Source organism: Mytilus galloprovincialis, chromosome 8, assembly GCF_965363235.1.
Source record: "Mytilus galloprovincialis chromosome 8, xbMytGall1.hap1.1, whole genome shotgun sequence".
Taxonomy (NCBI): domain Eukaryota; kingdom Metazoa; phylum Mollusca; class Bivalvia; order Mytilida; family Mytilidae; genus Mytilus; species Mytilus galloprovincialis.
Genome location: NC_134845.1, coordinates 60,683,941 through 60,695,889, shown reverse-complemented (window position 1 = coordinate 60,695,889; position 11,949 = coordinate 60,683,941). Strand labels below are relative to the sequence as shown.

At 31.1% G+C, this 11,949-nt stretch overlaps 1 protein-coding gene across 1 annotated transcript; it reads right to left on the bottom strand.

Annotated features, from left to right (window-relative positions):
• Positions 1-984: 984 nt before the first annotated feature.
• Positions 985-10,383, bottom strand: LOC143042315 (uncharacterized). The gene is made up of 3 exons (XM_076214584.1): positions 10,225-10,383; positions 2,547-2,730; positions 985-1,795 (listed from the first exon to the last, which is right to left on the bottom strand). Exons 1-3 carry the CDS (start codon positions 10,234-10,236, stop codon positions 1,653-1,655), a joined length of 339 nt encoding a protein of 112 aa, XP_076070699.1. The 5' UTR covers positions 10,237-10,383; the 3' UTR covers positions 985-1,652.
• Between the last annotated feature and the right edge of the window lie 1,566 nt (positions 10,384-11,949).

Genomic DNA, 11,949 nt, shown 5'->3' with positions numbered 1-11,949 from the left:
ATATACAAAATTTCGACCTCATTTTACCCTAAAAGTAGCACATGAAGGTGTATTTTTCATTATATATTTGATTTAATCAGGTAAAAAATGCTGCGAACAATAGGCTACTTAAAGATAGTAATCTTGTATGTGTTTTGTTTTAAAAGCCGTAAAATGTAGATTCTACGTTTTGTGAAATGGGTTTGCAGTTAGCTGACTTTCCTTCCATGAGGATAATATCTGCACAGTAGATGACTCTTTTGGACATGGATGATGAATTAGATATATTAAGATTTTTTAGATTTCTAGTTCATAGATGTTTTATTGTATTTATTTTAAGTTTGAAACTCCCAATGACGTATACTGTTAACCCTTTGCCTCTCTGTTCAGACCCAGTAGATTTTATTCCTTTAAAAGTTTTTATTTTATTTTTTAGGCTTTCCAAACTTTTGGTCTTGATCATTTCTGATTAAAAAGATTTCATAATTACGTGCCATGATCATGTGATATATTACTAGTGCATGTGTACCACTTCTTTTATGTAAGCTGTTTGCTCAAAATGATTCCGATTTTGGGTAAAACCGGTAATTTGAAAGCCTGATATTCGTACAAATTGATGACATATTCATATAGATATAGACAGTAACTGGAGGCAGATGGTGCATGAACTCCCTTTACAAATGAACAGTCAATAACACCTTTTCAAAATGACGTCAAAGATTCCAAATTCTAATTCAAAACCGTAACATACAATTCTTATGAGTTTTTTTCATTAGCACATATTAGTTATTTGTTGTTTTTATTTGCAGATTTACGCAACACCACAATCATCTGTGGTGATCGCAGGTGCTACTGAAGTGTAAGTATTCTATATTCTTTTTGAGATTTATAAATTTGGTTTTATTGAAAGAAAGATTGTCTCAGTACAAACGTTTGAGAAACCATAAATCGATATTTACGTTGGTGACTATTATTGTGCAGTATTTAAAACAAATGGTAAGCATATGCAGAAAACCAATTTAAGATTTATTCAATACAACAATATAGTACAAATACCTTATCAGTATTAAATAACAGCACGGAATATATCAGAATTTTGTAAACCAGACATCTGTTATGACGTTCATTCTAGGTATTCATTTCACTTATACTTCCAGCACCGATGTACACAAAGTGACTTAATGGATAAACTAATCTGCTAATGAAAGTTCGAATAACTTGTATCTTCCATAAAGACTTTTAACAGAAAGAAAAGCATTGGAGGAATACATGCAAATACATATTCTCGTCAAAAAGACACATTTTCCTTTCAATTACGAGATCAAACTTCAAAATAGAATTGTTCACTGGTAACAACAGATTACCCAAACATCGTCATTATTTTATGAGAGGAAACATAATACCGCTTACTTCAAAAAAATGGTTAAGAACATAATTAAAGAGACTAGGATGTAAAAGAAAATTCGACGCTTCCTTTATATTCCAATCTATCTCTATCTGTTCCGTACAAAAAAGTTTAAATACAGATATGAAATGAATATAAGGATATACGCGGCTCCATTTCCACCGGAAAATATTTGCTCGGCCCCATAAATCCGATGTGATGAAGTTTTCAATAGCACAAATATATGCATATGAAAATGAAAATAATAGCACTATGTATCTAGGCTGTGTTAGCTAGATGTTATTTCTCTATTCTTCCTTACAGGGGTCACAGTTGGAGTGAGGTATTGGTAAAAGTCTTTGTAGCCAACTTCATGTGGTCTATTTCTTCGTTCCTCATCAAAAGAAATATATTTCATTTCTCTCTCTATCACTGAAAAAGAAGAAGAAAAATGAACTGCAACGAATGGCGTGAATATCATGACTAAGTCTAGTGACCATTGAATTGACAACATTGAAAAGCAAACAAAATAAAATTGTATGTTATGTTTATTTGTCCATATTGCTATATTTGTTTGTGCATATAGTAAATAAATTGATGAAAAAAGTGATACGAGTCAGAAATATTCCCCATGTTCAATTTAATGTTTTGATGTAGATTTAGTTCCTCATAGCTGTTACAGTTATAAGAAACATATATTGTTCAAAGACGGTATGCTTGGCATTGATATGTGCTGAAAACCATTTGGTCTTTTTAAGGGAAAAAAGCATTTAACAAAATTAGATATACTGCATGTTTTTTTTTTGTTTTTTTGCAACTGTTTACTCAGGACTAGATCAAACTGATAGAGTTTATATTTAAATGAAAATGAATGACACGTTTACCTTTAATAAATCAAAATGATAGAGCTTATATTTGAATGAAAATGAATGACATGTTTACCTTTAATTTTTCCCCAGATGAGACCAGTTAGACTAGAAACTGAGACTTCCGTGAAGAGAGAAACGTAAATCAAAGGAATGGCAAACTTATAAGTCGTGGATAAATAGATAACGCCATGAAAAAATGACGAAATACAAAAACAGTCTACAAAATATGTCTCATCAAACTAGATTAAAGTTGAACAACCGAGGGATCTTAGATGCGCCGGAAGGGTAAGCAGATACTGCCAAACATTACTCACGTTCTGAAGATGGTAATGAGTTATGTATTTCTGTGGGAGCTTTTCTCAAGTTTCCATAGAGATTGAAAGTTTCCACTTGAGCCTGCACGGAGGGTTTCTTCTGAATTGACGTGCCACGGAGGCTGAAGAACAATTTCTCATCTATAGGTGGCTTTATCTTCTTTTTCTTCATATCAAATCGTGTCTGAAATAAGAAATAACCTCTAATACAAACAGAAATTGTAATAAGTAAAGGCAACAGTAGTATACCACTGTTCAAAATTCATTTATCGATTGAGAGAGAACAAATCCGAGTTACAAACTAAAACTGAGGGAAAAACTTCAACTATAAGAGAAAAACAACTGAACAATATAGTACAACAAAAAAAAAAACCAAACGACAATGAAACATACATAGAAACGAACTATTAGATAACAACTGTCATATTCCTGACTTGGTACAGGATGTTTTCAGAAAAAAGATGGGTAAAATCTGGTTTAATAGCTAGCTAAACAGTATGACAGTCGCATCAAATTCTAAAATAACATCGAAGGAAAATATTAAAAACTCTGGCTTCTGAAAAGTTAGACAAAATGTGCAGAGAGAGCAATCATTTATATTGTCCTATAACTGAATTGCTGTCAATTGTTTATCGCTGGCTTCAGAAATACAGAGATAATTGCTGATAAATTTCAATTTCACATTAGTTTATGATAATGCAATTATCTCTGTGAATGATTAAAATAAATCATCGCGTCTGTCCGTGTATATCTATAATAACACTGTTTAATAAATAGTTAATTTACAATGTACGATTGTTGTTTAGAAATAAATGTTGATCAGTATTGTGCCCGGCATTGGTTAATTATTGATTTTCATTAGAAGAGTGAATTGTTTATTGTTCTCGGTCATCAATTTAGCTAGCCATTGTAGTATTGCATTTATTTATAACCACTGTATTATTGCATTTATTTAAAACAATCATTCTAATTCAATATGAAATGTAACTTTGGATATGTTTATGTCTCCAGTAGTTCAGTAGAACACTGGCGAACCAATTACGAACGATCGAATCTCGTTTCGAAAATGGACAAAGTTCAATAGGTGATTTCAATGCATTCGACGGTGTATTTAAAAATCAGCGCAATCCGTAACCTCTAAATTTAAGTTTTGAAAGATGTCCTCAGCAAGAAATTTCCATCGTTGTTAGACTTGTCATTTTAACAGTAACCAAAAATAAAATATGTGCCTCATCAAGAATATAAGACTCCTTTAACGATTTTGAGAAGTGTTCAGGATTAGAAGTAAATTTTTCTAAAACCGAAGCAACATGGATTGGAAGAAATAAATTTTACAAAGAAGGTTCCCTTCCTATTAAATTGACAGATGGTTTTAAAACCTTAGGTTTAAGATTTCATGCTTTTGAAGAAATGGTTTGTTCTAATTTAGATACATGCATAGAAAAGATGGAATCAATAATTAAACTGTGGAGGATCAGAAACCTTTCCTTGATTTGTAAAATTATAATTTTTAACTCACTTGCAATATCGAAGCTTTTTTATGTTATTATATCTACACATGTACCAAAATCTTATGTAATTAAAATACAACGTGATATTAATAGTTTTTTACGGAATGGTAGTACTCTGAAAGTTAAATCAGAAGTTATTCAAAAGCCTCCTAGCGAGGGGGGAGGGACTAACCCCAAATTTTGAAGTACAGCTAGTATCCTTTCGTATTATGTGGGTAAACAGATTTCTGTCAGAACATGACTCCAAATGGAAACATGTTTCCAAAGCATTTTTACCCTTTTTGATTTAGAGGATTTATTTATGAGCAGATGTGAGTTTGAGTTTTTGAACTTAAAAGCACCTCTTTTTTTATATAGAAGTGCTATCTGCTTGGACACGTTTCAAGGGTATTTTCATCCCGTTAAATGCATTTCATGTTAGAAAAGAAATTATTGGGTTCAATCAGTTTATCAAAATTGGTCAAAAGAGTATTTTCTACAGATCTTGTACATGAAAGGCATAAGGTTCATCAATGATATTGTAGATGATAAAGGCGAATTTTTGTCTCATGACGCTGTTTACAAAAAAATATAAGCTGAATGTCACTTTTGTAGATATTCTATCTATTAAGCTAGCTATACCATGTGACTGGAAAGATTTGTTATAACAACAACACATGTCACCTTGCAGCAACTCATTTGGATTCGTTTTTGAGCATGAGAATAAAAAAATGCCTATCAGTAAATTATTTGCTTAAGATGTATATTCTCTTTTATCAATCGAGGAAGTGTTTCTCCTATTTCACAACAAAGATGGGAAGAAAGTTTTAATATAGAAATTAGTGACGAACAATAGTTTCAAATGTACTATAGAAAGCAAACTACACGCTTTCCAATATAAACATGATAAACTACTACACAGAATAGTCTCACATAATTATCTTTTTGAAACATATAAACTTTCCTTATCTTATGAATGTGCCAGATGTAAAGAAATAGAAACTATAGAGCATAAAGATTTTTAATGTACAGAAATAAAACAATTTTGGAGAGATTTTTCTAATTGGTGGTATTCAGTTTTTGGAGTAAAACTTTTTTTGAATAAAGACAGTGTCATTTTTTGGCGTATTGAATTCTGATAACTTAGTTTTAAATTATTGCATTATACAGGCAAAGTATTATATTAGTAATATAAAGAACACACAATTAGACAGACTGTTCATATCTGTGCAAGCTTTTCTTAAAGTTTTAAAAATACGTCTGGAGATATTAAAATATTTATATATTTCTAAAGTCATTTGTCAACAGATGGGGGAGATTTATGGAAGCTATTTGTTTTTTTATATGGTTATATTATAATGTATTCAAAAGTATTCTTAAGACGGATCATATACTGAGTATTCACACAATAGTTATCAAAAGAACCAGGATTATAATTTTATACGCCAGACGCGCGTTTCGTCTACATAAGACTCATCAGTGACGCTCAGACCAAAATAGTTAAAAAGCCAAATAAATACAAAGTTGAAGAGCATTGAGGATCAAAAATTCCTAAAAGTTGTGCCAAATATGGCTAAGGTAATCTACTCCTGGGGTAAGAAAATCCTTAGTTTTTCGAAAAATTCAAAGTTTTGTAAACAGAAAATTTATAAAAATGACCATATAATTGATATTCATGTCAACACCGAAGTGCTGACTACTGGGCTGGTGATACCCTCGGGGACGAAACGTCCACAACTAACCTGTAAATTTCTACCATGTCTTATTTGCATAATATCAATAGTATATTAATGCCATATATGTCATGTCATTCACTTATGTCTTGTAAAAATGTATGTATGCACTGTACTTTGAACACAAAAAAATCAATAAAATAATAAAAAAAGAATATGACAATTTTCATTCATTCGTTTGATGTGTTTGAGCTTTTGATTTTGTCATTTGATTAGGAACTTTCAGTTTTGGTTTTTCCTCGGAGTGCAGTATTTCTGTGATACAACTTATTTTCCGATATAAATTAAACATGTTATAATGAATTTATTCAGACATTCAATTTTAAAAAGCACTCTTAAAAATATAAACGCCATCCCATTTGATTCCCCACTGTGATATTCGTCAAAATAATCTTTAAACTTTATTTTTAATTTTTTTTTCTCACAAAAGTTCTTATCAAGTCCAGGACAAAATATATATTTCGAAACCAGGAACCAACTTGATCTTACCTCCTATATATGTAATTGGTTAAAGGCGTCCGCGTGAAGACCGTGTTTATTTGATATTAGTAAGTAGGGAGGCGGGGCTTATTTCATACACAGCTAGTAGTGGTGTTACGTCCCTTTATAAAAACAAAACGGAACTGAGAAAAATCTTAAAGGTTTCAAAAGACGAAGACATTGATGATTAAGATTGAAATAAACTCATTTAACACATTTAAACCTATTCTTGTAGGATCAATGGAAGTAGTTTCTTAATTCTAACAGTATTGAAGACTAGCTTGCTCATTTTGATAGATCACAAGTCTAGATTTTACACGTTAAGATATTCAGTAAGATAAATCCGTTACATAGTGTGCTAGTGACGTAATACGGTATATATGGGGTCACTAGCACACTATGTAACTAATAAGATGTAAGTGGGTGTTTAAACAAATGCCAAAGCTAAACATTTGCTATTGATTTGTTTCGGTCTAAACTTTTGTACGTCATTTGCTTCATTTTTGTACAGTGCTAACAAGATGTCTACGTGTTTTTATCTGGTTCTAATAGTTAGAATCCAACATTGATACTTTAACTGGAACAGGTGGTGATGCATTTTTTTTTTGCCAACGTGCTAGCTCGGTATATCATATGAGGTGTGAATGGATATTAAAAAATATTACAGTCATTTCTTATAATTTAATTCTAAATTCTAATTTAAACCGAAGAAAGGTCACATGTCTAAATTATGTCTATGGACTCATAACAAAATAACGTCAGACAATCAGAAGACGCGTTACATCCAAAATTAAATTATTGTACATATATCAATCAGTTTCTTTCATTTTTACATTTGTCATTTCGAGGTCTTTAACATCTTACTATGCGGCATGGATTTTTGAAGGCCGCACGGTGACATATAGTTCTTAACCTCTATCGAATATATATGTATACATGGCAATATTTAATAGTTGCCTCCGACTGAATCTGAACAATATCATAAGCATTTGTTAAAAAAAAGACGAATATCATCTGCGTATTCGGGTGTAATATCTTTCAAGTAATAAAATGTCTTTATTTTTTATGACAATTAAAAATCACTTCCACTCGATGAACATTGCAGGATACACTTCAGTTTTTTTTTAGATTATTGCACTGATAGTTTTTTTCTTCTCATGTCCATTACATTGTCTGGTTTACTTCAACACAATACTCCCCTAGGCATCATTTACCACCTTTTGCGTGAAGGTGACCAAGGATGTTTAATAGCAACTATAATTACTATGAAAGTCGTTCCTTTTACGAATCTTTGTATATACTGAAAATGAAGCCTAAACAGTCTTCGTAATGCTGTACTATTATGCATATTTTAGGGGCCAGCTGAAGGACACCTACGGGTGCGGGAATTCTCGCTACATTGAAGACCCATTGGTTGCCTTCGGCTGTTGTTTGCTCTATGGTCGGGTGGTTGTCGCTTTGACATATTCACCATTTCCTTTCTCAATTTTATTCGTAAAACGAAAAAAAAAATTTCAACTCGGCCGCTTAATCAGCTGGTAAGGAAGTGAATATGTTGGGATTCCTTCCGTCTTGAGTGAACCCGATACTTACGAAGAATAGAACCTCATACCAAATAATGTTTGGCAGTTATAAGATTAAGATTACATGTAAAAAGTAAAATAACAAATATATCGAAACCAGGGAATATTCAAATTGCAATGTACCGTATCAAAAAATGAAATCAGAAGCTCAAACATATCACCCAAATGAAAAATATCTGTCATATTTCTGATACATGTTTTGAAGTTCTTCCCGTATAAATTTTATGTCCCCTCCTCCTAAGATACTACAAAAAGTAATACATACGTTCAACAAATGCTATGATGAAAACTGTATATGCTTTTTTGTCATATGTGTGTGACTGCGAAATTGTTATTTTTAAAAATTCCAATTGAATAACGTGTTAATCTATTTGATACACAATCGATAGACTTTCACTTTAATTCGTTGAAGTATTATGTTTTATATTAAATATTTAAACATGTTTTATGACAACAAAAGGATTTATAATTGCTTGCAATTAAAGCTTTAAATGTTGCATTTTTAATGTTGAGCTCTGAATAAGATCCATGTGTCATTTTTAAAACCCATCCTTTGCACTAACAAAGTTATCGAATATCTAATTTCTTTTAGTTAATTTTGTTTGTTGTATAATGGCATCGATATCTTATTTAAACATTTAAAAAAATCAAATGAATGTGTGAAGAACAATACGTTTCGACCTCCTACAACGCCGGGTGGTTGTTGTCCCATCATATTGTCATGGCAGCAGCATTAATAGCGAAACAAAAACCAATGAGGTACCTGGTGCAGTATTGGGCGTGCCTTCAGGTGGCGAAGTCTACTTTAATATTGAAAATCATTGATTAAAACTCCTTTAACAGTTAATGCTTATATTTATGCTTCTATACTAAAATTTAGTTTTTGTTACTAGTACTATACAGAAATAGGAGGTCTGCTACCTAATACAGATTTATCAGTCAAGACAATGGTTAAGGACAATGTGTACAAATATAGCCCCTTTCCCTTCATAAACTCCCATTCAAATCAAGTCCAGGTCCTCTCCCAATGGAGTCATATCACATACCGTTACCACGTCCATAGATGTATTTCAGTTTGACGTTTTTATCGTAATGTCTTATACCGTCATAGCAGTACATATATCAATTCAGGTCATTTAATGTAATGTTCTTATAGACAAAACTTTACCATAGTACGAAGTCTTAATACCTATTGGTATCAAGTAAATAAAAAAAGTCGATATTGCATAACAAGTATTTTGATGAAGACTGAAACTCTAGCTCCGAAAGTAAATTCTATAGCGCTTGAGGTGTAAAGGTCTTGCGTTGTAGTGAAAAGTCTAGACAGTGTTTTAGAGGATAAACCCTACCTATTCTGTTGTAAAATCAGTGCCAGATGTATTTGTTCAACACAAGACTTTGATATATCGCACTAGAAGACTTTATATTTTTTACGTCAGTTCTTACACATAATCATTACAAAACTTTATGCAACGCAAGACTAAGTAATCAAAATCTGAGCGATATCGATAGGGTCGTCTTATTGTGTCCATACCTCTTCTAGTAGACTTTTATATCTCCAGGTTATCACCAACCCAGTAGATAATACTTCTAGATTGCCCTGAAAATACGGATATTGTGTTACAGGAATGTATCTACCTGACTCCTTGCCCAACCTTGGCTATACGTTTTGTATTTTTTGGTTTTATCAGCTCTTCAATTTTGAGATTATGGTTTTCAAATATTTTGTCCTCGGGCATCATTTAAGAGACATTAAACCAAAAAAAGCGCATCCGTTGCAGTAAAGTATTGGTGCCGTGAATGCACACACTTAGTGTCATTATAAAACCTGATCTTGATGTCGTTATCATGTAACCACATGCACTGTATGTCGTTATATAGCCATACATTTTAATGTTTTGATATAGCCATACTTTTTTTTTACATGTAAAGCCATATTTATTTTATGTCGTATAGCCCTATTTAATTTTAGTCGTTACTAACCCTATTTATTTTATGTCATTATAGCTGTATTTATTTTATGTCTTTATATCCATATTTATTTCATTATTTAACCATTTGTTTTTTAATTTATTAGTATGCATACTGTCATACGCACCATATAAGCCATTTTCATTCTATTTCATATTTCATATTTTATTTTGATCTAGTTTATCTCGGTCGACCAACTTAGCCAAACCTATGTTTTTGATGTATTGTTGATGTTTTTGTTTTCTCTTCTAGAGCATACATTAAATATTTACCACTGGACGTTCTACAAGCATTAAGCATTCAGGTAATTTACCCAATTTTGAAACCCGACTAACGAAACAAAATTAGTAATTTATCCTAGTGCATGGATGATAATGAGTGTTGCCTGACATATACTGAACAAAAAAATGTTTCCACAAACCTTAAACATCATTGAATGCAACAGACTCCAATATTTACAAAGCACACTGTTGTATTATCAAAACATTATACGCATATGCCCAAATGCAGAGCTGTCATATTCATTACAATAATAAATTGTCCTACTTAATCCCGGATTAAATGTATGAATTAACATATAATCCATCAAAATTTATCCGATTAGTTTATACGAAAACGAGACAAACAATACACATTTAATCTATCATCTTGATCCCTCTCTGTGCATTATGTATCATTATGTTTACAAATTTTGTTTCTCGAGTTTTTTCAACTCGGATATTAACATGTATATTGGTCAAGTATTCTGGCAATTTAAAATGTTTGGATAGATTTAAAAGTTTCAATTTAATTCTAATTTGCATTATACATATTAAAGTTTAAAGAAGTGCTCTCCATTAGCATTTAATAAATATTTGATATTTATTGAAATGAAATGTGACGTTTAATTAATGTACAATTGGTTCAAAGTGGATCAATAATCTGTAAATGTGTTTAGAGATTAGTACTAAGGAGGCAGGTTCATTCTGTAGGTTTATTTCACAATTGAGGAACTTAGTTTAAACCACGATGACGTCGGATAATGTTTTACTGAAGCTTAAGTAAGGTCGAAAAGTAGGGAGAAGACAAAAAAAAACGGAAATAAACGACGTTGTTTTTGTTTGGAATGGTAGGAATTACCAAAAACAAATCATATAAAATATTTTGACTTTATTTTCAATTTTATTTTTAAAATTAGGAAAAAAAAACAAAAAAAAAAAAACAACGTAGCACTGAAATTGAAACTGTTCTTCTTTGTGAATCTAGACACCGACATCGACTATTTGTGTGTTTTATCCGAGACACATTTTAAGATATAAAAACTGCAATTATTTTGTCTTGTTTGTATAACATCATAGAAGAAATAGTTTAAAAACTATTGCTTTAATTTTTTTAACTAATCTTCATAAAAAACAAATGCTTTCCATTTCCTCCTGAAAAACCCCCCAACTTATCACAGAAACTGAGTTTCAAACAATTAGAAAAGGAAAGCAATGAAAACTAAATTATTATAATGTAGAGCAAAATTATAATTACATTTTAAAATGAAATTTCCGAGATTTAAGACGACATCATTTTGAAAATAAAACAAAAATATCTCCAATTGGTTTGATATGAGAATATTCATTTTCATAAAGTGATATTTGATTAACAATGTTCACAAATTGGCAGTAAAGTATCATTTTTGACTCTTTCCAAGCTTTGATAAATTAATTTAAAAACAAAATCTCCTTCAACAAATTTGTTTAATATTTTACAAAGTTCCATAACGACTTCTTAGGTATAATCAAGGAACTTTTTTTTTATATTTTTCATAATATATTAACAAATATAAGTACAGAAATGTACACTACTCACCATCCGCGAAACTTTGCTGTGTCAAAAATGCACCATAACACAACGTGGTGTTATGTATATTAAAGTATATATTTAAATATATAGATTAACAAGATATAAAACGATAGAATGATTTTTTTCTCATATCAACACTATTGAAATATTACCGGAGACAAAGAACTTGTTGATTCTATCCACCGTCTGACGACTAATTTCGATCGAATTTCCGATATATATTCAAATATATATTGTTTGTTGGAAGTTTATTGGGTATTGTAAAGATAACATTTTAGAAATTTGTCAATATGTTTAATAACACAATTGCTAGTCA